The 26,767-nt window shown below is 46.0% G+C and overlaps 1 protein-coding gene across 1 annotated transcript in view; it reads right to left on the minus strand.

Annotated features, from left to right (window-relative positions):
- Positions 1–26,422, minus strand: part of LOC106601863 (SUN domain-containing protein 1) — a 38,456-nt gene extending 12,034 nt beyond the window's left edge. The window contains 10 exon segments of the mRNA XM_014194281.2: positions 879–962; positions 1,710–1,841; positions 6,063–6,197; positions 6,432–6,438; positions 6,440–6,804; positions 8,498–8,524; positions 9,048–9,274; positions 11,707–11,895; positions 25,561–25,655; positions 26,180–26,422. Coding sequence (XP_014049756.2) covers positions 879–962; positions 1,710–1,841; positions 6,063–6,197; positions 6,432–6,438; positions 6,440–6,804; positions 8,498–8,524; positions 9,048–9,274; positions 11,707–11,895; positions 25,561–25,655; positions 26,180–26,194 — 1,276 coding nt within the window. The 5' untranslated portion in view covers positions 26,195–26,422.
- Between the last annotated feature and the right edge of the window lie 345 nt (positions 26,423–26,767).

Below are 26,767 nucleotides of genomic sequence, written 5' to 3' on the forward strand. Positions count from 1 at the left end.
TATGTATTCGTTTTTTTTGGAATGTAAAAAAATGAAGAAAAGGAAAATCCAATATTATAAAAACTACCAACCACAGAAAAAATGCTTCTGAATGAGTGAAATGTCCACAGCTGCAACACAGTTGACAGAGAACTGTCTGTCTGTCAATCTCTGGTTGCATTCCAGGTTGTCTTTATTGCAATCAAAATGCGTAGATGATCAAATCTTAGAACACAGGAACCACGTTAATATGAAAAAGCAATCTTCTGAGATGTACGCATGTGCAAGAAAGAAAGGCAACGTTCCAGGTTCTCTCTTTGGTGACACAGCCCATCCCTTCCTCCCTCCTCTTCAGATGTTTGGATTAGCAACTTCTGTGTCAAACAGGCCTTAGTTCTCTGTTTGACGTTTGTTCAACTGCTTTGTCAGGATCGTATGTCATTCTGTCTGACTCTGACACCAGTGTAATTTAGGAAGATAAGACATAGACAATTTCTTCTCCCAGTTTCCTTGAAACAATCTTTAAAGTGAAGTGAAACATTCACAGAGATACATCTGATTGATCTTTATGGGTTTCGGCCTTTTCAAAACAATCTTAAAAAAAACTTCTCAGTGCTTGTATGGAAACACACAAACACCTGCTGTATCTGACTAGGGAGACCAGTAGCCAGAGTACAGTCACTGACTGGTGAAAGAGGTGTGACCGGCTGGCCACTGGCCCTAGCGGTTCACGTAACCCCTGTGCACTGATCTGGAAATAGGTCACGCATTGAATTAACTCTGGGTCAATCAGGGTGACAAAGTGGCCCCCTGGCACGTATAGAGCACTTGAGAGGGAATGTGTGTGTGTGTGTGTGCGCATGCACATGGGTGTGTGTGTGAGCGTGTTGACTACTTACACAACGAGCCATTCAAAAAGTGGGGGTGTCCGTCTCCCATCACGTGGTCTTTTACATTCATGCTCCCACAGTAACTAGAGTGAGCTGCAACACAACAAACTATTAATAATCATATTTACATACCAAAACTTTACATTCTGCAGGCGAGTGGCGACCAAGAGCGTGTGACGCATTGTATATTTCGACACACAAGAGAGGGAAATGTCACCAAGGGAACCAACCAAAGTGGAAAGAAAAGCATTTGTTTATGACGTAATCAAGTGGACCTGTATTAAACCTGAGATGGATAAAGAGACAAGAGACAGAGACAGACAGACAAAGAGGGAGTGAGACAGAGAGGGAGGGAGACAGGGAGGGAGGGAGTGTGTATAGGGGGAAAACAAAGATGAATGACATGCAGTGAGGTGGTACAGGAGTTCTGTCTCTGTCTCTTTAAGAAGTATGGAGGACCGTTTCAGTGATGAGCATGCAGAGGTAGATGGACAGAGCTGGAGAGAGAGGCTCTGAAGATCAAAATAGAGTTATCTGTGGTGAAACTACACAGTAGAAAACAGCATCTGTACATACTGTGGAGAGAAGCATTCCTCTACATTATAATCCACCAAACCATTACTATACATGCACAGTTAACCTTATGCCCAGCCTTCACAGATACGTTTTCACAGACACAGAAATGCAAAGACCAAGAGCTTGAGAAAGAAATGTGTCGGCGGATACTGGAAATAGAGGGCTGAAAAAAAGAGGGTCACTGAGGTGGGGACTGGTCAGTGTTGATGATCGATGACCTTTGACCCATGCCTCCTGACTTCAGGTCGGCGGTGGGTCAGGTACCTTTGCCTTCGTAGCCGTTGGCCCTGTAGCCCATCATCCTGTGGAGAGTGGTCTGCTTATAGAGCCAAGAGACACGGGACGCGCTGGAGGAGACGGCCCGTCTGACCCTGTCTAAGAGGGACACCAGGACACCTAGTGACACAACCATACCACACATCAAATGTCAGGTCAGACAATCTGTCTGTTAAACCCCCGTCCCCTTTCCAGCCCGGGACCAGATCAGTATTTTGCTTTATTTAAACAACTCATCTGACTAATGTTAAGGCCAATACAGATCTGGGACCAGGCTATTCCATTTCCACCTCCAATGTCACAGTTCTGAGGCTGGGAAGTGACAGGAGTGGAAGAGTACTGGATCTAGATATGAGATGAAGCAGGAAGAAGAGGATGAAGATAGCTGGATATTCAACAGCTCACCCTGACGAAGCAGGGCAGGTGAGGAAAAGAGAGCAGTGAGGCATGATGAGGTCACATAAAAATATATGACTTTATGACTGATGACCAGGCTGTGCAGGAAGAACAGGAGAGACAGGACAGCTGGAGGAACAGTAGAGACAGGACAGCAGCAGGAACAGTAGAGACAGGACAGCAGCAGGAACATGACAGCTGGAGGAACAGGAGAGACAGGACAGCAGCAGGAACATGACAGCTGGAGGAACAGTAGAGACAGGACAGCAGCAGGAACATGACAGCTGGAGGAACAGTAGAGACAGGACAGCAGCAGGAACAGTAGAGACAGGACAGCAGCAGGAACATGACAGCTGGAGGAACAGTAGAGACAGGACAGCAGCAGGAACAGTAGACAGGACAGCAGCAGGAACATGACAGCTGGAGGAACAGTAGAGACAGGACAGCAGCAGGAACATGACAGCTGGAGGAACAGTAGAGACAGGACAGCAGCAGGAACATGACAGCTGGAGGAACAGTAGAGACAGGACAGCAGCAGGAACATGACAGCTGGAGGAACAGTAAGAGGACAGCAAGAAGACAGGACAGCAGCAGGAACATGACAGCTGGAGGAACAGTAGAGACAGGACAGCAGCAGGAACATGACAGCTGGAGGAACAGTAGAGACAGGACAGCAGCAGGAACATGACAGCTGGAGGAACAGGAGAGACAGGACAGCAGCAGGAACATGACAGCTGGAGGAACAGTAGAGACAGGACAGCAGCAGGAACAGTAGACAGGACAGCAGCAGGAACATGACAGCTGGAGGAACAGGAGAGACAGGACAGCAGCAGGAACATGACAGCTGGAGGAACAGTAGAGACAGGACAGCAGAAGGAACATGACAGCTGGAGGAACAGTAGAGACAGGACAGCAGCAGGAACAGTAGAGACAGGACAGCAGCAGGAACATGACAGCTGGAGGAACAGTAGAGACAGGACAGCAGCAGGAACAGTAGAGACAGGACAGCAGCAGGAACATGACAGCTGGAGGAACAGTAGAGACAGGACAGCAGCAGGAACATGACAGCTGGAGGAACAGTAGAGACAGGACAGCAGCAGGAACATGACAGCTGGAGGAACAGTAGAGACAGGACAGCAGCAGGAACATGACAGCTGGAGGAACAGTAGAGACAGGACAGCAGCAGGAACAGTAGACAGGACAGCAGCAGGAACATGACAGCTGGAGGAACAGTAGAGACAGGACAGCAGCAGGAACATGACAGCTGGAGGAACAGTAGAGACAGGACAGCAGCAGGAACATGACAGCTGGAGGAACAGTAGAGACAGGACAGCAGCAGGAACAGTAGACAGGACAGCAGCAAGAACATGACAGCTGGAGGAACAGTAGAGACAGGACAGCAGAAGGAACATGACAGCTGGAGGAACAGTAGAGACAGGACAGCAGCAGGAACATGACAGCTGGAGGAACAGTAGAGACAGGACAGCAGCAGGAACATGACAGCTGGCGGAACAGTAGAGACAGGACAGCAGCAGGAACATGACAGCTGGAGGAACAGTAGAGACAGGACAGCAGCAGGAACATGACAGCTGGAGGAACAGTAGAGACAGGACAGCAGCAGGAACATGACAGCTGGAGGAACAGTAGAGACAGGACAGCAGAAGGAACAGTAGAGACAGGACAGCAGAAGGAACATGACAGCTGGAGGAACAGTAGAGACAGGACAGCAGAAGGAACATGACAGCTGGAGGAACAGTAGAGACAGGACAGCAGCAGGAACATGACAGCTGGAGGAACAGTAGAGACAGGACAGCAGCAGGAACATGACAGCTGGAGGAACAGTAGAGACAGGACAGCAGCAGGAACATGACAGCTGGAGGAACAGTAGAGACAGGACAGCAGCAGGAACATGACAGCTGGAGGAACAGTAGAGACAGGACAGCAGCAGGAACATGACAGCTGGAGGAACAGTAGAGACAGGACAGCAGAAGGAACATGACAGCTGGAGGAACAGTAGAGACAGGACAGCAGAAGGAACATGACAGCTGGAGGAACAGTAGAGACAGGACAGCAGAAGGAACATGACAGCTGGAGGAACAGTAGAGACAGGACAGCAGCAGGAACAGTAGAGACAGGACAGCAGCAGGAACAGTAGAGACAGGACAGCAGCAGGAACATGACAGCTGGAGGAACAGTAGAGACAGGACAGCAGCAGGAACAGTAGAGACAGGACAGCAGCAGGAACATGACAGCTGGAGGAACAGTAGAGACAGGACAGCAGCAGGAACAGTAGACAGGACAGCAGCAGGAACATGACAGCTGGAGGAACAGTAGAGACAGGACAGCAGCAGGAACATGACAGCTGGAGGAACAGTAGAGACAGGACAGCAGCAGGAACATGACAGCTGGAGGAACAGTAGAGACAGGACAGCAGCAGGAACATGACAGCTGGAGGAACAGTAGAGACAGGACAGCAGCAGGAACATGACAGCTGGAGGAACAGTAGAGACAGCACAGCAGCAGGAACATGACAGCTGGAGGAACAGGAGAGACAGGACAGCAGCAGGAACATGACAGCTGGAGGAACAGTAGAGACAGGACAGCAGCAGGAACAGTAGACAGGACAGCAGCAGGAACATGACAGCTGGAGGAACAGTAGAGACAGGACAGCAGAAGGAACATGACAGCTGGAGGAACAGTAGAGACAGGACAGCAGCAGGAACATGACAGCTGGAGGAACAGTAGAGACAGGACAGCAGCAGGAACATGACAGCTGGAGGAACAGTAGAGACAGGACAGCAGAAGGAACATGACAGCTGGAGGAACAGTAGAGACAGGACAGCAGCAGGAACATGACAGCTGGAGGAACAGTAGAGACAGGACAGCAGCAGGAACAGTAGACAGGACAGCAGCAAGAAATGACAGCTGGAGGAACAGTAGAGACAGGACAGCAGAGCGACGAGGAACAGTAGAGACAGGACAGCAGCAGGAACATGACAGCTGGAGGAACAGTAGAGACAGGACAGCAGCAGGAACATGACAGCTGGAGGAACAGTAGAGACAGGACAGCAGCAGGAACATGACAGCTGGAGGAACAGTAGAGACAGGACAGCAGCAGGAACATGACAGCTGGAGGAACAGTAGAGACAGGACAGCAGCAGGAACATGACAGCTGGAGGAACAGTAGAGACAGGACAGCAGCAGGAACATGACAGCTGGAGGAACAGTAGAGACAGGACAGCAGCAGGAACATGACAGCTGGAGGAACAGTAGAGACAGGACAGCAGCAGGAACATGACAGCTGGAGGAACAGTAGAGACAGGACAGCAGAAGGAACATGACAGCTGGAGGAACAGTAGAGACAGGACAGCAGAAGGAACATGACAGCTGGAGGAACAGTAGAGACAGGACAGCAGAAGGAACATGACAGCTGGAGGAACAGTAGAGACAGGACAGCAGCAGGAACATGACAGCTGGAGGAACAGTAGAGACAGGACAGCAGCAGGAACATGACAGCTGGAGGAACAGTAGAGACAGGACAGCAGAAGGAACATGACAGCTGGAGGAACAGTAGAGACAGTAGAAAGGACAGAGTTCAAAGAGCCTGTGAAAAAGACAGATTCAAAGGGATTTTAGCTCTAAAATATATTTTTTTATAGCCCATTACGATTCAAGGGACTGGACTCCAGTAAGACTATCAGATTGAACAGCTTTGAATAAATCAAACCATGAAAGACAGTAAAAAAAGAAAGAGAGATGGATCAGGTGGGAAGGGAAGTAGTATCAGGGGGGAATTCAGTGAGGAAAAGCGTGCAGATAAAATGAATAGAGCTGATATGATGCCCAATTCTGCACCATATCTGATCTACATAATGCATTTCTATGTGAACATTTTGTAACATTGCACCCCTCTGAACAGACCCCAGTAGTAAGCATCTCGTATACCTTTGCCTGAGTGGCTTCTGGCCCTAGTGCCCAGCCACAGAACGTTCTGGAAGAGCAGTGTCACCAGGGACACTATGGGGGCCAGGGCTCGTCTGCTGTAGTGGACACACGTGTTAGAGACTGACACCAGGAGACCTAGACAGAGAAAGGACAGCAGGTTAGTTAACTTAGCCGGACATATAAAAGGTGGAGAAATGGGTCCTTCTCCTAAGTAGAAACCCACATAGCATTAGCACTAACAAGCGAACAGAAACAGAGAAACACACAAGAAATGGCTGGTTGACTGATGACCATTCCGTTTGGTGCCTAATGATCACAACCCTGTTTCACTCCCCAGTCAGTTGTGTGCACACTAGGTACGGTTCTCACCTGTCTTGCTCTTCTGACTCTTGACCGTGCAGTATAAACTGGAGGATGAAGCTTGATGATGATGAGGAGATGGTGGCAGCTGCTGCAGCAGCAGAGGCAGCCTGAGACGAGGAAGATGATGAAAGTGCGGCGGCAGCTGCTGCAGCAGATGCAGCCTGAGACGAGGAAGAGGAGAAGGCGGCAGCAGCTGCTGCAGCAGAGGCAGCCTGAGACGAGGAAGAGGAGGAGTATGTGGTGAGAGCATCTTTCCTCTCAGAGTGTATGGAACAGTCTTTACAGATGTAACCGTTGGCGACCATGCCGTGGCTGTGCGACACAGTGTTGACGCCGCCGTTCGCACCCGTTGAGCTGTGGTCCGTCCTTGAACTCCTCCCTGGGGGAAACACACACAAAAGATGAACATTTTTAATTAAGTACAACTCTGACTAGAAAACCATTTCTTCATACATTTCTCATCAGTCCATTTATATGGTCTCAAAATATCATTATTTTGCACATCAGAGCTAGCCTTAACCTGTTATGGCTAGGGGGCAGTATTTTCACGGCTGGATAAAAAACGTACCCGATTTAATCTGGTTACCACTCCTACCCAGTAACTAGAATATGCATATACTTATTACATATGGATAGAAAACACCCTAAAGTTTCTAAAACTGTTTGAATGGTGTCTGTGAGTATAACAGAACTCATTTGGCAGGCAAAAAACTGAGAAGGTTTCATGCAGGAAGTGGCCTGTCTGACAAGGTGTCGTTCTTCTTGTCTCTGTTTATTGAAGAGTGAGGATCTTAGCTGTCCCGTGACACTTCCTACGGCTGCCATAGGGTCTCAGAAGGCAGTAAAAAGCTGAATCGTGGCTTTGCAGGCTCTGGCTGAAAAAAAGTAGCGCGTTTGGGTAGTGGCTGGTTACAGTACTGTGAGACTCAGGCTCGTGCCCGCGTCGACCGAAAGCTTTGTTTACTTTCCTCTGTTTAGCTAAATGGACATACCCGGTCGGAATATTATCGCTTTTTTACGAGAAAAATGGCATAAAAATGGATTTTAAACAGCGGTTGACATGCTTCGAAGTACGGTAATTGATTATTTAGATTTTTTTTGTCACGAATTGCGCCATGCGCGCGACCCTTCTTTACAATTCAGATAGTGTCTGGGACGCACGAACAAAACGCCGCTATTCGGATATAACGATGGATTATTTTGGACCAAACCAACATTTGTTATTGAAGTAGCAGTCCTGGGAGTGCATTCTGACGAAGACAACAAAAGGTAATCAAACTTTTATAATAGTAAATCTGATATTGGTGAGTGCTAAACTTGCCGGGTGTCTAAATAGCTAGCCCGTGATGCCTGGGCTATGTACTTAGAATATTGCAAAATGTGCTTTCACCAAAAAAGCTATTTTAAAATCGGACATATCGAGTGAATAAAGGAGTTATGTATCTATAATTCTTAAAATAATTGTTATGCTTTTTGTGAACGTTTATCGTGAGTAATTTAGTAAATTGTTAGCAAATTCCCCGGAAGTATGCTAGTTCTGAACGTCACATGCTAATGTAAAAAGCTGTTTTTTGATATAAATATGAACTTGATTGAACAAAACATGCATGTATTGTATAACATAATGTCCTAGGTGTGTCATCTGATGAAGATCATCAAAGGTTAGTGCTGCATTTAGCTGTCTTCTGGGTTTTTGTGACATTATATGCTAGCTTGAAAAATGGGTGTCTGATTATTTCTGGCTTGGTACTCTGCTGACATAATCTAATGTTTTGCTTTCGCTGTAAAGCCTTTTTGAAATCGGACAGTGTGGTTAGATAAAGGAGAGTCTTATCTTTAAAATGCTGTGAAATAGTCATATGTTTGAAAAATTGAAGTTTTTGTATGTTTGAGGAATTTGTAATTCGCGCCACGCCTATCATTGGATATTGGAGCAGGTGTTCCGCTAGCGGAACGTCTAGATGTAAGATTAAAGCAAGCCTGTGTTTACTTCCTGGAAAAGTGTTGTGATGATGCGTAATAAAAGATCACAATGCTCACAAATATCATTAGAATGAATGGTGAAGTCTCACCTTTCAGATTGGTATCCTGATCTGAACCTAGACAGAATAAAGCATTATTAAATCATCCAAGCCAGCGGGAGATCATTGAATACTGATTCATTAATTGTATTGGGTCACATGGGTAATAACGCAGCTAATCTCTGTAAAACCACATCAAAAGAATTAAATGGAGAGATTATACAGTCAGCCTGCCCCGTCTCTCCCCTGGTATTCCCACAAATCATTCATCAATCCTGCCTTACATATCAGATAGACACACAAACAACAAACTGCAGTAATTAAAATTAGCATGCTAGCTAGGTAGCGTAAACTGCTACTGTCCTAGTTTTACCTCGTATATTATAATGCGGTTGACTGGTCCCAGACCTGTGCTTTAGCCATTGTATGATCGATTGTCTGACCATACCTGTCATGACAAGCCAACGATATTCGGAGGAGTTGGCTAATGCACATACCGTACAGGTCTGGGACCAGAATAGAGCTGATGTATCCTCTCTATGAAACATAACCCTTCCTCTGATCGTATGACCCATGCCCTGCCCTTTCCTCTTGGACTGACCCCAGTAGCCGTCTGTGGTAGTAGTGGTGGTGGATCGCTGGCGGAGGCTGGACTGGTCCAGGATGGAGGAGAGCAGGGAGGCATCGCTGGCAGTGGTGCAGCCTGTAGAGGGAGTGTTGGTAGTGGAGAAGGAGAGGGTCTTGCGTGGCGTCTGGTTCAGGGACAGGGACTGGTTAAGGGACTGGGAGCTGGAGGCAGACTGCTGCTGCTTTCTGCTCCTCACCATCCTGAGAGACAGGAGAGAGATTGGTAGAGATTATAGAAGTCAGTGTGTGCATGTCTCTGTGTGTACAGTCGTGGCCAAAAGTTTTGAGAATGACACAAATATTAATTTTCAAAGTCTGCTGCCTCAGTTTGTATGATGGCAATTTGCATATACTCCAGAATGTTATGAAGAGTGATCAGATGAATTGCAATTAATTGCAAAGTCCCTCTTTGCCATGCAAATGAAATGAACCCCAGAAAACCATTTCCACTGCATTTCCCCTGCCACAAAAGGACCAGCTGACATCATGTCAGTGATTCTCTCGTTAACACAGGTGTGAGTGTTGACAAGGACAAGGCTGGAGATCCCTCTGTCATGCTGATTGAGTTTGAATAACAGACTGGAAGCTTCAAAAGGAGGGTGGTGCTTGGAATCATTGTTCTTCCTCTGTCAACCATGGTTACCTGCAAGGAAACACGTGCCGTCATCATTGCTTTGCACAAAAAGGGCTTCACAGCAAGGATATTGCTGCCAGTAAGATTGCACCTAAATCAACCATTTATTGGATCATCAAGAACTTCAAGGAGAGCTGTTCAATTGATGTGAAGAAGGCTTCAGGGTGCCCAAGAAAGTCCAGCAAGTGCCAGGACCGTCTCCTAAAGTTGATTCAGCTGCGGGATAGGGGCACCACCAGTACAGAGCTTGCTCAGGAATGGCAGCAGGCAGGTGTGAGTGCATCTGCACGCACAGTGAGGCGAAGACCTTTGGAGGATGGCCTGGTATCAAGAAGGGCAGCAAAGAAGCCACTTCTCTCCAGGAAAAACATCAGGGACAGACTGATATTCTGAAAAAGGTACAGGGATTGGACTGCTGAGGACTGGGGTAAAGTCATTTTCTCTGATGAATCCCCTTTCCGATTGTTTGAGGCATCTGGAAAAAAGCTTGTCCGGAGTGCTACCATCAGTCCTGTGTCATGCCAACAGTAAAGCATTCTGAGACCATTCATGTGTGGGGTTGCTTCTCAGCCAATGGAATGGGCTCACTCACAATTTTGCCTAAGAACACAGCCATGAATAAAGAATGGTACCAACACATCCTCTGAGAGCAACTTCTCCCAACCATCCAGGAACAGTTTGGTGACGAACAATGCCTTTTCCAGCATGATGGAGCACCTTGCAATAAGGCAAACGTGATAACTAAGTGGCTCGGGGAACAGAACATCGATATTTTGGGTCCATGGCCAGGTAACCCCCCCAGACCTTAATCCCATTGAGAACTTGTGGTCAATCCTCAAGAGGCGGGTGGACAAACAAAAACCCACAAATTCTGACAAACTCCTCCAAGCAGTGACTTTGCAAGAATGGGCTGCCATCAGTCAGGATGTGGCCCAGAAGTTAATTGACAGCATGCCAGGGCGGATTGCAGAGGTCTTGAAAAAGAAGGGTCAACACTGCAAATATTGACTCTTTGCATCAACTAATTGTCAATAAAACCTTTTGACACTTATGAAATGCTTGTAATTATACTTCAGTATTCCATAGTAACATCTGACAAAAATATCTAAAGACACTGAGGCAGCAAACTTTGTGGAAATTAATGTGTGTAATTCTCAAAACTTTTTACCACGATGGTACCCGCCTCCAGCTGCCTCTGTGTGTACCCGCCTCCAGCTGCCTCTGTGTGTACCCGCCTCTGTGTGTACCCGCCTCTGTGTGTACCCGCCTCTGTGTGTACCCGCCTCTGTGTGTACCCGCCTCTGTGTGTACCCGCCTCCAGCTGGCTCTGTGTGTACCTGCCTCCAGCTGGCTCTGTGTGTATATGTTTAATGTTAATATAAGGCTAATGTTTCTAACTTTTGTGTCTGCATGAGTGCATTTGTGTGTGTCCATTGACTCCCTTCCCCTGTGTAGTCTGACCATGACTCTCTCTGACTGGACCCTGTGTAGTCTGACCATGACTCTCAATGACTGAACCCTGTGTAGTCTGACCATGACTCTCTCTGACTGGACCCTGTGTAGTCTGACCGTGACTCTCTCTGACTGGACCCTGTGTAGTCTGACCATGACTCTCTCTGACTGGACCCTGTGTAGTCTGACCGTGACTCTCTCTGACTGGACCCTGTGTAGTCTTACCATGACTCTCTCTGACTGGACCCTGTGTAGTCTGACCGTGACTCTCTCTGACTGGACCCTGTGTAGTCTGACTGTGACTCTCTCTGACTGGACCCTGTGTAGTCTGACCGTGACTCTCTCTGACTGGACCCTGTGTAGTCTGACCATGACTCTCTCTGACTGGACCCTGTGTAGTCTGACCATGACTCTCTCTGACTGGACCCTGTGTAGTCTTACCGTGACTCTCAATGACTGAACCCTGTGTAGTCTGACTGTGACTCTCTCTGACTGGACCCTGTGTAGTCTTACCGTGACTCTCTGACTGTACCCTGTGTAGTCTTACCATGACTCTGTCCGACTGGACCCTCCGCTGCTGTGGTTCTGGGAGGAGAAGTCAGCCAGGCTGTCGTTGCCATAGAGACCGCCAGTGGTCTGCAGACGCAGGCTCCGCCGCGACATCCTGGGCGAGTTGAACACGGGAGCGATCTGATGCACCTTCTCAAACTCTAGGGCCACAGTCGAGTAGCTGGAGCTAAGGACAGAAGGAGACGGAAAGAGAGAGAGAGAAGAAAGAGAAAGATAGCAGGCGAAAGAGATGAGAGGAAGAGAGGAGATGGCAAGAGAGTGGGATAGTGAGATGGCAAAGAAAGAGAGGGATGGATAGAAACAGAGGGATGGATAGAAACAGAGGGATGGATAGAAACAGAGGGAGGAAAGGAGAGAAGTGTGGTGAATTTAGCTACTGTATGGCTCACAGTGCCTGAGTTTCTTATCATTTGCTGTAAGACAGAGGCCTTGGTCTGAATCAGATCAGCACTTCTGTGGTTTCAGCTTACCTCAACATAAAATCAACAACCCCCCCCCCCCCCACATCTGAGTCAGTCAGGGACAGTATTCATAACAGTTAACTTATTCGTTATCACCTAAAAGGCTAAACTGATCCCAGATCAGCACTTCTACTCTAAGAGCTTTATTAATGCAGGCCCAGGGCTTAGTTAGCATAAGATGATTAATACGAACATTCCCAACTTCCTCCCATCCATTGTCTGTATCTTAGTCACACATATAAACTAGAGAGAGACACTTTGTTTTGTAAACAACAGCAACACAGCATTGGGACAGCTGTAGCAGCTCAGTAGGGAGAGAATGTTACCATAGAAACTGTTCCTGGAGCTGAACACTGGGCTCTCAGGAAATGACTCACCTAATAAACACCAGGAAAAAATAAAAATGGAGAAAGAACGAGGACTGTGTGTGAAAGAGGAGAGGCCCAAACAGATATATAATAGAATGGATAAGGACACCATATACCAGTCCTGTGTGGCTTAGTTGGTAGAACATGGTGCTTGCAACACCAGGGTTGTGGGTTCATATCCCATGGGGGACCAGTATGAAAATATATGGACCTTTTGGATAAGATCATGTAAATGTAAAATAATATACCAGTTTGAGGCAGTAAGATGTGTATTGGAGACGGAATGTGAATATAGAATTGGACACTACTGCTGCGGAAGCTAGAAACTCTCTCTCTCTCTCATACCAGACCACACCCCCTGGCTGAGGATGTAGGCAGGGCCAAGACCAGTGCCAACATTCCATCATAGAACACATCTAAATCATTATTGGCTCTTAGAAACAGACTCTTTCAGAGAGTATACTTGAGTCTTGTCTATTGCTTGTGCTTGTGCGCGCACACACACACAAAGGTACTAACAATCGTGATTTGATGTTAAACACACAGCAGTAGGGTAGTGTTCTCCTACAGTAGGTTGGGTCTCCTCTCCTTTGTATGTCAGCCATCTAAATCCCCCTGACAGACAAGCAGGGCAGTTGAGGAGGAGAAAATCATCTTAGCTGACTGACTGTGATCAAGAACTTCCCTTCCTGTAATGGAGATGGGAGGCGGGAACAAAATGTAAGCACAAACACATGGTCTCATTCAATGTTGCAACCACCACAGTTAGAGTCCATAACACAAAATTCTGAACATCAACATGTGGCAGCCATTTAAAACAATGCAACACAGAAGGAAGAACAGGGGGTGGGTCCCACACACGGCCAGGCTGTTCTCAGATGCCACTCCTTCTCTAAAGGCCTCCAACATATAAACAGGGGCTCTGGCTGTAGAGGCCTCCTCCCTCAGTCAATCCCCAGGCCTGTGTGTGTTGTGTCCTCCTGGCCCTAAGACCTCAGGATTACACCATCCCATCCAGAGCCAATTATGGGCTTTGCTTTCCTCCTCCTGCCTGCTGCTCCACCTGGCTCTCCTACACACACAGCGAAACGCTGCTTCGAGGGTCGCTGTGTTCCTGGTTCGAGACCAGGTAGGGGCGAGGAGAGGGACGGAAGCTATACTGTTACACTGGCAATACTAAAGTGCCTATAAGAACATCCAACCTAAAACTTCTTACCTGGGAATATTGAAGACTCATGTTAAAAGGAACCACCAGCTTTCATATGTTCCCATGTTCTGAGCAAGGAACTTAAACGTTAGCTTTCTTACATGGCACATAATGCACTTTTACTTTCTTCTCCAACACTTTGTTTTTGCATTATTTAAACCAAATTGAACATGTCTCATTATTTATTTGAGGCTAAATTGATTTTATTGATGTATTATATTAAGTTAAAATAAGTGTTCATTCAGTAGTTGTAATTGTCATTATTACAAATAAATAAACGGTAAAAAAATTAATAATACAAAACATTAAATCGGCCGATTAATCGGCACCAGGGTTTTTTGGCCCTTCAATAATCGGCATCGGCGTCGAAAAATCATAATCAGTCGACCTCTACACCAGACCCTGGACTATACTACCCTCCAGAACAATCACACCAGACCCTCCAATATACTACCCTCCAGAACAATCACACCAGACCCTGCACTATACTACCCTCCAGAACAACACACCAGACCCTGGACTATACTACCCTCCAGAACAATCACACCAGACCCTGCACTATACTACCCTCCAGAACAATCACACCAGACCCTGCACTATACTACCCTCCAGAACAATCACAGCAGACCCTGCACTATACTACCCTCCAGAACAATCACAGCAGACCCTGCACTATACTACCCTCCAGAACAATCACACCAGACCCTGCACTATACTACCCTCCAGAACAATCACACCAGACCCTGCACTATACTACCCTCCAGAACAATCACACTAGACCCTCCACTATACTACACTCCAGAACAATCACACCAGACCCTGCACTATACTACCCTCCAGAACAATCACACCAGACCCTCCACTATACTACCCTTCAGAACAATCACACCAGACCCTGGACTATACTACCCTCCAGACCAACACACCAGACCCTGCACTATACTACCCTCCAGACCAACACACCAGACCCTGCACTATACTACCCTCCAGAACAATCACACCAGACCCTGCACTATACTACCCTCCAGAACAATCACACCAGACCCTGCACTATACTACCTCCAGAAAAAACCCCACTACCCTCCAGAACAATCACACCAGACCCTGCACTATACTACCCTCCAGAACAATCACACCAGACCCTCCACTATACTACCCTCCAGAACAACACACCAGACCCTCCACTATACTACCCTCCAGAACAATCACACCAGACCCTCCACTATACTACCCTCCAGAACAATCACACCAGACCCTCCACTATACTACCCTCCAGAACAATCACACCAGACCCTGCACTATACTACCCTCCAGAACAATCACACACAGCAGAGCAGTTTCCTATACCAGGCCTCACTGAGTGTCTGTGTGTGTGTGTCGACCCTAATCTTTCCTTTCTAATTAGGCCAGGGACAGACTCAGACCTGGTACAATAGGTTAATTGACAGCCAATCAATGACATTATCAATCCATTAACCAGCAGTACAGCAGAGCCAGATCTGGATCTGCCTGTGGTCGCCTGGGAGGAAACAGAATGAACAGCCTGTCTATAGCCACTGGCCAGGGATATTATCACAGAGCTCTGCTTGGCGCAGCACATCCTGGGCTCCGGCTTGGCAGAGGGTTCTTTTTACACACCCTGCAGTGGTGAAACACCTGGACTGATACACAGACAGATACTCTGTAAATCCACACACAGACAAATCTCACAACTTGTGGAAATAAGCACGCACACACAAATAACACCTCTAAACACTTGTGTTTAACAAATCTCACACACACACTATTGATTGAGCATATTAAGACGTCAGTACATCACGTCGTGCTTGCAAACCCCTACGTCAATTCGCTATAGGGCTCTGTATTGATCCGTATGAGCTTCCCTCGACTAAACTGCCCCCACACCAGATATCAAAGTAGACTGGACACTGACCAAAAGCAGAGAGAGAAAACACTTCTCGTCCTCCTTCACTGTTCTCTTACACAACAACGGGAGCTTTGATGCCCAGTCCTCCCACACTCAGTGGGTACTGCCAGTTCTCCGATGGTGTACTAACGAACCAGAGAGAGAGATCAGATCACCCAGAGATTTAGTCTACATTGTACAACCACTGAGGTGTCTCAGGGGTAACCTACTAGCTTTCCTTTCATTTATTATATTATAGTTGAAGACTTTATAATAATCATTGACCTGCAGGGAAAGTTCACCGAAATCCCTGTCGTCAAATGTAATAAATGTTTGCTGAATATAATCACATCATTTCCTGGGAGCAACTGCCAGATCCTCATTACCCTCATATTAATCTAACCTCCCCTGCCAGATCCTCATATTAATCTAACCTCCCCTGCCAGATCCTCATTACCCTCATCATATTAATCTAACCTCCCCTGACAGATCCTCATTCCCCTCATCATATTAATCTAACCTCCCCTGACAGATCCTCATTCCCCTCATCATATTAATCTAACCTCCCCTGCCAGATCCTCATTCCCCTCATCATATTAATCTAACCTCCCCTGCCAGATCCTCATTCCCCTCATCATATTAATCTAACCTCCCCTGCCAGATCCTCATTCCCCTCATCATATTAATCTAACCTCCCCTGCCAGATCCTCATTCCCCTCATCATATTAATCTAACCTCCCCTGCCAGATCCTCATTCCCCTCATCATATTAATCTAACCTCCCCTGCCAGATCCTCATTCCCCTCATCATATTAATCTAACCTCCCCTGCCAGATCCTCATTCCCCTCATCATATTAATCTAACCTCCCCTGCCAGATCCTCATTCCCCTCATCATATTAATCTAACCTCCCCTGCCAGATCCTCATTCCCCTCATCATATTAATCTAACCTCCCCTGCCAGATCCTCATTCCCCTCATCATATTAATCTAACCTCCCCTGCCAGATCCTCATTCCCCTCATCATATTAATCTAAACTCCCCTGAGATCCTCATTCCCCTCATCATATTAATCTAACCTCCCCTGCCAGATCCTCATTCCCCTCATCATATTAATCTAACCTCCCCTGAGATCCTCATTCCCCTCATCATATTAATCTAACCTCCCCTGACAGATCAAAGACAGTTGACATCACAGCCAAGGAGCAGCGATACAGTCACACACACACACACCAGTCAGGGAGCTCAGACAAAGATTACAATCCACATGTTCTAGAAATCTAAACGGTGAAACCACAGGTTGAACGATGCTACACACACTTTTTTTTGAAAAACTGATGCACTATCAACTCACCCTTAACTTCTTTGGGATAGGGGGCAGTATTTTCACGGCTGGATAGAAAACATACCCGATTTAATCTGGTTACTACTCCTGCCCAGAAACTAGAATATGCATATAATTAGTAGATTTGGATAGAAAACACTCTAAAGTTTCTAAAACTGTTTGAATGGTGTCTGAGTATAACAGAACTCATATGGCAGGCCAAAACCAGAGAAGATTCCATACAGGAAATGCCCTGTCTGACAATTTCTTGTCCTTCTGTTGCATCTCTATCGACATTACAGCATCTGTGCTGTAATGTGACACTTTCTAAGGCTTCTATTGGCTCTCTAAAGCCGCCAGAAAGTGGAATGGGGTGTCTGCTGTCTCTGGGCAAAGTACAGCAGCTCTGTTTGTGAGTGGTCAGCCTGGGAACAGTGAGACTGGAGATGCACGGTCACGAGACTTCTCCATTTTTTTCTTTCAGCCTTTGAATGAATACAAAGTTGCCCGGTTGGAATATTATCGCTATTTTACGAGAAAAAATAGCATAAAAATTGATTTTAAACAGCTTTTGACATGCTTCTAAGTACGGCAATGGAATATTTAGACATTTTTTGTCACGAAATGCGCTCGCATTTGCGCTCGCATTTCGGATAGTGACCTGAACGCACGAACAAAACGGAGGTATTTGGATATAACTACGGATTATTTGGAACCAAAACAACATTTGTTGTTGAAGTAGAAGTCCTGGGAGTGCATTCTGACGAAGAACAGCAAAGGTAATCCAATTTTTCTAATAGTAATTCTGAGTTTAGTGAGCCCCAAACTTGGTGGGTGTCAAATTAGCTAGCCTGTGATAGCCGAGCTATGTACTCAGAATATTGCAAAATGTGCTTTCGCCGAAAAGCTATTTTAAAAATCGGACATAGCGATTGTATAAAGGAGTTCTGTATCGAATAATTCTTAAAACAATTGTTATGTATTTTGTGAACATTTCTCATGAGTAATTTAGTAAATTCACCGGAAGTTTTCGGTGGGTATGCTAGTTCTGAACATCACATGCTAATGTGAAAAGCTGGTTTTTGATATAAATATGAACTTGATTGAACAAAACATGCATGTATTGTATAACATAATGTCCTAGGAGTGTCATCTGATGAAGATCATCAAAGGTTAGTGCTGCATTTAGCTGTTGTTTGGGTTTATGTGACATATATGCTTGCTTGGAAAATGTCTGTGTGATTATTTGTGTCTATGTACTCTAACATAATCTAATGTTTTGCTTTCGCTGTAAAGCCTTTTTGAAATCGGACAATGTGGTTAGATTAACGAGAGTCTTGTCTTTAAAAATGGTGTAAAATAGTTGATTGTTTGAGAAAATTGAATTGTAGTATTTTAGTTGGTTTTGTATTTCGCGCCGTGCGATGCCATTGGCTGTTGGCTAGGGGTTCCGCAGGCGGAACGGGGTGAACGTCTGTCCTCAACAGGTTTAACAAGCCTGGGATGTTAGGCCAAATACTAAACACACTGAAAACGTCATTAGCAGAACCGTTTCAAAACAAATGTGACATGGAGACTAACCACCAACAGGCTGTTTTCTGGAGTGTATTACTGAGGGAGATATCACTCCCAGCAGGGTTCACAACTCCTCCTTTAAACCCTTCTGGGCCTCACTACATTCTGCTTACCAAATTAGGTTTTACTGAAAATGTTTCCACGTAGTTGTTTAAGCTGGGCTCTGGAGGGTCAGTGCAGGTCTGTGGGGGAAACACAAAACACACACAGACACACGTCCCACCCTACGGTTTCCTAAGCCATTATAGAGAGCTGCCATTCCCCTGAGGAAGAACACAGGCCTATATTTACCACAGGCAGGGCAGGGACAGGCTGGTAGAGGGGATCTCAGATTTCCATCTGTCTAACTCTGGGTGGGTTTCAATTGGCCCTGAGATTACGGCCACTGCCCATCCTCCTCTTTTCCCTTGAACAGAACAGAAGCACTTCTCTTCTCTCTCCAACAGTGTGCCATCTCTTCCTCTCTCTCTCATATTGCCCTTGTTGCTATGGAAACTTCTCCAAACAGCTCTCCGGGGCCTGAGAGGGTGTGTGTGTGATCTGTGGCCGCCTGAGTTTGCGCCCCTCCAACTTCTACAGAACAAATCCTGTCAAAGAGGAGCACTAGCAAGTAGAGAGAGGAAGAAAAAAATAAAAACAGTAGTTGAAATTCCTTCACATTTTATAAGTTCAGCCTGAATGGGGTCAACAACACCACCTCTGACACAGACACACAATCATCCAGCTGCTGCCATTCAGCCATGCCCTTGACCAGTGAAGCACTGTCTGAGGGAGGCAACCATGCTGCCACACACACACACAAACAAGCATGGACACAAGCCCACATCATCCCACAACACACACCAGATGTCCTAAACAACTGAGTGCAGCATGGCCAACCAGCAGCAACTGGCACTCCTTCTCCACATATGCCTTTAACCTGCCTTGAACAGTCTTTATTACCTCCACTTCATCCCTTCTTTCTCACCTTCCACCCTAGATCACCTTCCACCCAGCCCCAGGCTGATCATATCACTATAACCACTGGTCCTAATATTACCCTAGATCACCTTCCACCCAGCCCCAGGCTGATCATATTACTATAACCACTGGTCCTAATATTACCCTAGATCACCTTCCACCCAGCCTTACCCCCAGGCTGATCATATCACTATAACCACTAGCTGGGTGTCAGGTAGGTAGGTGTGTGTAGGTGTGTGACTTCTCTTTCCCTCTTTCTTTTTCCATCTAATACACTCCCTACCGCTCTCATGCACACACCTCACACTAACATGGTAGAAATATGGCATTGGAGAGAAATCAGGCACTGGGCAGAAAATTAGGTTTCTCTTTTATTCAAATCAAAACATATCCATGATGCCAGAATTTCTCCTTCCCTGAGAAGTAACTAACCTAACCTCTCAAAGTATACTCCATTTGTGTGTTGTTACAACGCTACCGTTGAGCTGTATATATATATATATATATATATATATATATATATATATATATATATATATATATATATATATATACATACATATATATATATATACATTCAAATTAGTGGATTGGCTATTTCAGCCACACTCGTTGCTGACAGGTGTATAAAATTGGGCACACAGCCATGCAATCTCCATAGACAAACATTGGCAGTAGAATGGCCTTACTGAAGAGCTCAGTGACTTTCAACGTGGCAGTCAGGATGCCACCTTCCCAACAAGTCAGTTTGACAAATTTCTGCCCTGCTAGAGCTGCCCCGGTCAACTAAGTTTTGTTGTTGTGAAGTGGAAACGTCTTGGAGCAACAGCGGCTCAGCCGCGAAGTGGTAGGCCACACACGCTCATAAAACAGGACCGCCGAGTGCTGAAGCACATAGCGCAGAAAAATTCTGTCCTCGGTTGCAACCCACCACTACAGAGTTCCAAACTGCCTCTGGAAGCAACGTCAGAACAAGAACTGTTCGTCGGGAGCTTCATGAAATGGGTTTCCATGGCCGAGCAGTGGCACACAAGCCTAAGATAACCATGCGCAATGCCAAGCGTCGGCTGGAGTGGTGTAAAGCTCGCCGCCATTGGACTCCGGAGCAGTGGAAACACGTGATTCATCACTCCAGAGAAGGCATCACCATCCTACAGTCCGACGGATGAATCTGGGTTTGCAGATGCCAGGCTACCTTCCCCAATGCATAGTGCCAACTGTAAAGTTTGGTGGAGGAGGAATAATAGTCTGGGGCTGTTTTTCATGGTTCGGGCTAGGCCCCTTAGTTCCAGTGGAGGGAAATCTTAACGCTACAGCATACAATGATATTCTAGACGATTCTGCGCTTCCAACTTTTTGGCAAGAGTTTGGGGAAAGCCCTTTCCCGTTTCATCATGACAATGCCCCCGTGTACAAAGCGAGGTCCATACAGAAATGGTTTGTCGAGATCGGTGTGGAAGAACTTGACTAACCTGCACAGAGCCCTGACCTCAACCCCATCGAACACCTTTGGGATGAATTGGAACGCCGACTGTGAGCCAGGCCTAATCGCTCAACATCAGTGCCCGACCTAACTAATGTTCGTGGCTGAATGGAAACAAGTTCCCGCAGCAATGTTCCAACATCTAGTGGAAAGCCTTCCCAGAAGAGTGGAGGCTGTTATAGCAGCAAAGGGGGGGGACCAACTCCATATTAATGCCCATGATTTTGGAATGAGATGTTCGGTGAGCAGGTGTCCACATACCTTTGGTCATTAGGTGTATATGGATTCTCTAATATATGGAGTTCAATAAACAAATCGATTTTTTAATAAAAAAATATTTAAAAGTTATGACTGATTAGTATCTCGTTACAACATTTCCCGGTGTAGTTTGGGTGGTACCATATAATTAAAAGTCTCTATAGCTGGTACAACTTATTTTCTAACAGGGGTAATACTCCAGAATCCTCCACTGACAGCAGTAGATCAATAGTCTAAAGCCAGGAAATAGCTGAGAGCCTGGGAGAGAGCAGGGTGACCTCCCCTTACAAGGGCAGACATCGTACAGGCTTTACATCAATCAGTGAGGCCATTCTCCTTACTAATGACTATGGTGTTTGTACCAATGGGAATACACTGGTAATTAACCCTTGGTTGGTGGGCTGTAGCATGGTGGTCTCTGCTGAGTCGTATTGATTAGGCCCCAAACGGAAGACAATGAACTGAAACTGGGAGGGACTACTTTAACTTGTCCAATAAAAAGCCAGATTTTCCTTTGCCTTTAGCTAAATGTTTTGCTACAGTGTTGCCTAATGAATGGCACTCTGGCCTCCTGCTCCTGTCCACTCAGGCTAGGTTTGTTCCCCTCACTTCTAAAAGGCCTCTCAGATTTTTGGATGTGATTGGTTGGGCTTTCATTCCTTCCTTCCTCCCTCCCTTTCTCTTTCTCCAACTTGTCTACCAGTCTTTTGAGTTCTGACAACAGATGGCCCAACGGTTTCTGTCACCTGACCCTGTCCCTCTCAGCGCTACCCTCTCCCCATTCCGCAAGCAACACACACACACACACACAGTAGTGTGACAGCTCTCAAGGCTGATATTTCTGATGCCTAGCTACAGTACATGAGTCAACTGCCTTCTCTGTCAGTTTGTTCTGCCATTTAAAAAAACAACAGCCCAACAAGGCAAAATCAATTACATTTTGTTAGTTCAACTAATTCAATAAGTGAAGTATTAGCCTACATTACTCTTTCATGTACAAGAAAAAGAGACTCTTTACCTAATTCTCAGATCAGTGCCACCAGGCATTTATATGGTTGATCAACTCTCACCGGACCATGGAGACACATGGTCTTGTTCCAGTCTTCCATGCTAGGCCTATCTGTTACATTCCAATTGTGTGTGTGTGTGTGCGAGAGACTGAGAACCCAGAGCATTTTCCTTTAATCAGTCTCCACCTCACTCCACACACGACCTGGAACCGGTCCGGCGCCAAAACAGGCTTTCCCACAGTCAGAAGATGTGGTAGTAGTAGGGCTGTTAGAATTCTAACTATGAATTGTGATTCTATTGGGTAGGACACGGCTGTGGGAGAGCTTTCAATGCAGGGAAAGTGTTGCTTGGTTATGATCTTATTGCCTTATACCTTCACAGTGAGGGGAGTCAAGGTGGCTCCACAGGTTATCAAGAGGTTAAATTGAGCAATTATGAGACTTAGAAAAAAAACATTACCAGCAGAAGCCCTTAAGGACTGGATTGTAGACTAAATCCTGTCTTGTGTAAACCCACACAAACACCCTGGCACTCCCACCTCTTCTACATGCCTGTAAGAACAGTGAGATATTAAAGGTAATTACAAGGGATGTATGTAAATGTCATCTAATTGTCAGGCAAGCCAGGCCTTGAAGGGCAACCTGTGGTCTGAGCCTAGTCCAACTCAGGGAGAGGAGAGGACTAAACATGTCAGCTGACTGAAGGGCTTTTCTATAGGAATGCCCTTCGCATTTTTCAAAGGAGAACGAGGGTAGAGTATGGTAGTCAAGCTAATGGGAGTGGTTGTGTTAGAACATGTACACGAGTGTGTTACACTGTTATTCTCTCTCTCTCAACAAGAAGTGCAACAGAATTTCACCTCTTAAAGACCCAAATACCAGGACTGCCATGTCCCCCCCATTTCTTTACACGAGGTGTCAAAAGTGACAGTGTAAAAAAACTAAAACCATTCCAACTTCACACACACAAATCACCTGCATATTCAGTGACAATCACACCTGCAAGCAGTTTCATGCCCAGGCCCCAGAGATGATGGGCTGAAGAGAGAGAGAGATCAGAACAATGATGATAGAGCAGCATGTACTGTACACTAGGGCAGCATGATATGGGCAAATACATTTCATTGTGATTTAGATCAAAACACTTGGGTGAACTGTTGGAATCATGGAAATAAAATGCATTTTCCAATTATATATTTTTTTATAATAGAATCTTTGAGAACTAGGAGTACTTTTAGCGGTAAAAATGCATAGAATTGCAGGAAATTTGCTAAATGCATTTCAGTTCTATGGAGAATTTAAGAATTGCAGAAAATTGGCTTGAAAATGCACCAAAAATTGTTACACCACTTAGATGGGGGGGGACTTTCAAATGTTCCCTAAAATTCACAGAGCTGAAGTCTGACTGCACTCTTTGCCACGCCCACCACCTAAGCCCCTTTTTTTTTATCCAGGAAAAAAATTATGAACTGCACAACATGAAAAGTTTCTTCCTTGAAAATTCAGTGGGAGGGAGAGAACAGTGTGTGACTAACATGAGAGATACTGTACCATGAGAGGAAACACAGGAAGCAAAGGAAACACCAAGCTAAGCAAGGGATAGTTAGTCCAAACTAAGATAACTACAAAGGCGCTATGCTACCATTTTCATTGTGTTGTTCCCTCATAACACATAGCCTTACACACAGAAATGCTGAACCACAAGCGCACACACGGACTGAATCATCGGGCTGAATCATCGAAACCACAACCACAGCGGTTGTTCTTGTGAGCAACTCTGGAACTCATCAGCAAGAATGCACCAAGATCTTCAATGTATCAACTGTCAAGGATGAATATTTGTATCAAGACTGAAAATATTTAGCTAGAAATAGAAGCCAAATTAAAATACATCTTTACAATTTCAACATTCTCTCCTCACTCCAACTGTTGTAAAATGTATTCTCAAATGTACTTCAAAGATCTTTTTACTCAAGTGAGAGCAAAGACAATCAATTCAGTAAGATTTCTGAATGCAACACAACCTCATTCAGGACTCCTAATGGTGCTTTACTGTTGGAAAGAGATGTAAAACACTGAAATACGGGAGGTGAATGAGAAACAACCTCAGGATAATTTGAGGCAGCAGAACGCTTTCATTCTCCATGGCTGTGGTAATGACTTGACTGATCTGACAGAGGCTCTGACTGTAGTCAGTGGACATAACCACAATAGGGCGACGGGATTCAATAACAAATACTATTTTTATGTGAGTCACGGAGGAATAGCTAAGTTGTGTAGAAAGGAAAGATTGATGATAACCCTCGCCACACATCTAGAGGCCATCTGAATACGGGAAGAGCAACAGAGGAACAGATAGCTCCCTAAACCTTGGATAAGACACAGTATCAAACCTCTAGCCTGTTCTACAGAGGAACAGATAGCTCCCTAAACCTTGGATAAGACACAGTATCAAACCTCTAGCCTGTTCTACAGAGGAACAGATAGCTCCCTAAACCTTGGATAAGACACAGTATCAAACCTCTAGCCTGTTCTACAGAGGAACAGATAGCTCCCTAAACCTTGGATAAGACACAGTATCAAACCTCTAGCCTGTTCTACAGAGGAACAGATAGCTCCCTAAACCTTGGATAAGACACAGTATCAAACCTCTAGCCTGTTCTACAGAGGAACAGATAGCTCCCTAAACCTTGGATAAGACACAGTATGAAACCTCTAGCCTGTTCTACAGAGGAACAGGATATGTACTATACCATTTCAATTCAAGTAAATACAGCAAATAAATACTCATGCAATTGTTCCATACACACTCTGAATTATCTAGAATGGACATGAAATGAACCTGAAATGGTCAGTAGATGCCAGTCAGTGGTGTAACGGTCAGTAGACGTCAGTCAGTGGTGTAACGGTCAGTAGACGCCAGTCAGTGGTGTAACGGTCAGTAGACGCCAGTCAGTAGTGTAACGGTCAGTAGACGCCAGTCAGTAGTGTAACGGTCAGTAGACGTCAGTCAGTAGTGTAACGGTCAGTAGACGTCGGTCAGTAGTGTAACGGTCAGTAGACGTCAGTCAGTAGTGTAACGGTCAGTAGACGCCGGTCAGTAGTGTAACGGTCAGTAGACGTCAGTCAGTAGTGTAACGGTCAGTAGATGCCAGTCAGTAGTGTAACGGTCAGTAGATGCCAGTCAGTAGTGTAACGTCAGTAGATGCCAGTCAGTAGTGTAACGGTCAGTAGATGCCAGTCAGTAGTGTAACGGTCAGTAGCGCAGCCAGCATTCTCACCTGAGGGAGTAGGTATATCCTGTGTTCTCTGGAGCACACTGTGGAGGAGTGTATGTGTGTAGGCGAGAGAAATCCATGGTCATTCTCCGATCAGACTGCAAGAGTCAGGGTGGAAGGGAGAGGACTCTTTAGGCCATAGCACAATAGATGAGGGATTATCATTCTAACACACCAGCAAGGGCATGCATTACACACACACACACACACACACACACACACAATTGTTCAGCTTGTCTCTCGGCACTAGTGATGTTTAGATCCAGTAACAAGTTGATTTACTTTCCCTCAGAGCAATAGCATAGTCCTGCAAACACTCACTAGTTAGCATACAAACAAACTGTTCCACACACATACTACACCTCTCTGGTGAATATTAGACAATCTCTCTCTGTGCCTCCACAGCACAATCCCACATTAGACCCAATCTACTTGGCTTCACTCCAAGAAAACCCAGGCAGCAGTAGCTGCTCTGGAGAGTCCCAGAGCCCAGGTAGGCAAGCAGGCAGACAGACAGACAGACAGACAGACAGACGAGTAATGAGAACAGTTACACATTATAGTTTCCCCTAGCACACAATACTACAGCCCTGCTCTGTTCTGTAGAATAGACTTGGCCAACCTCCTTCCCTTGCATTATGTCTGTGGCCTGTTGACGACAAGCGCTTCGGCAGGCAGGCAGCAGGGTTGGGTAATGAATGGAACTCTTCTTCTCTTTCTGTAGTTCAGCAGCTGTGGGCTGGCGGGGACCAGTGGAGACAAGACAGGGGACAATAGGAGTCCCTCTCAGGCAAGGCACCCAGCCAAAATACCAGACTGACTCCCTCTCAGGCACAGCACCCAGCCCAATACCAGACCGACTGGGGAAAACAGGCTCTCTCCCTTCAGAGAGTAGCACATACAGAGGTGGAGCTATAGGCCCAACCCTGGCAATGGACGGGACACACCTAGCCAGGTAGATGCCTGGGGCCTGTTCAGGAGGGTGCGGTGCAAATAACATTACAGAATGTTTGTGTAGGAGAGGAGTACACATAATTGTGGGAATTTAGCCAGTTCTATACATTAGCCTACATTTCTGTCTGCAACATTGTAAGCCCTGCACACTCCCAGACACAACACCAGGAAGATGGCATGCGTGGAACACAGTAATCTATAAGCTACTCAATTGAACATGACCCCGTGAAGGGTCAGGAGAGGGCTGACATGAAAC

This window comes from Salmo salar, chromosome ssa03 (genome assembly GCF_905237065.1).
Source record: "Salmo salar chromosome ssa03, Ssal_v3.1, whole genome shotgun sequence".
NCBI classification, from domain to species: Eukaryota; Metazoa; Chordata; class Actinopteri; order Salmoniformes; family Salmonidae; genus Salmo; species Salmo salar.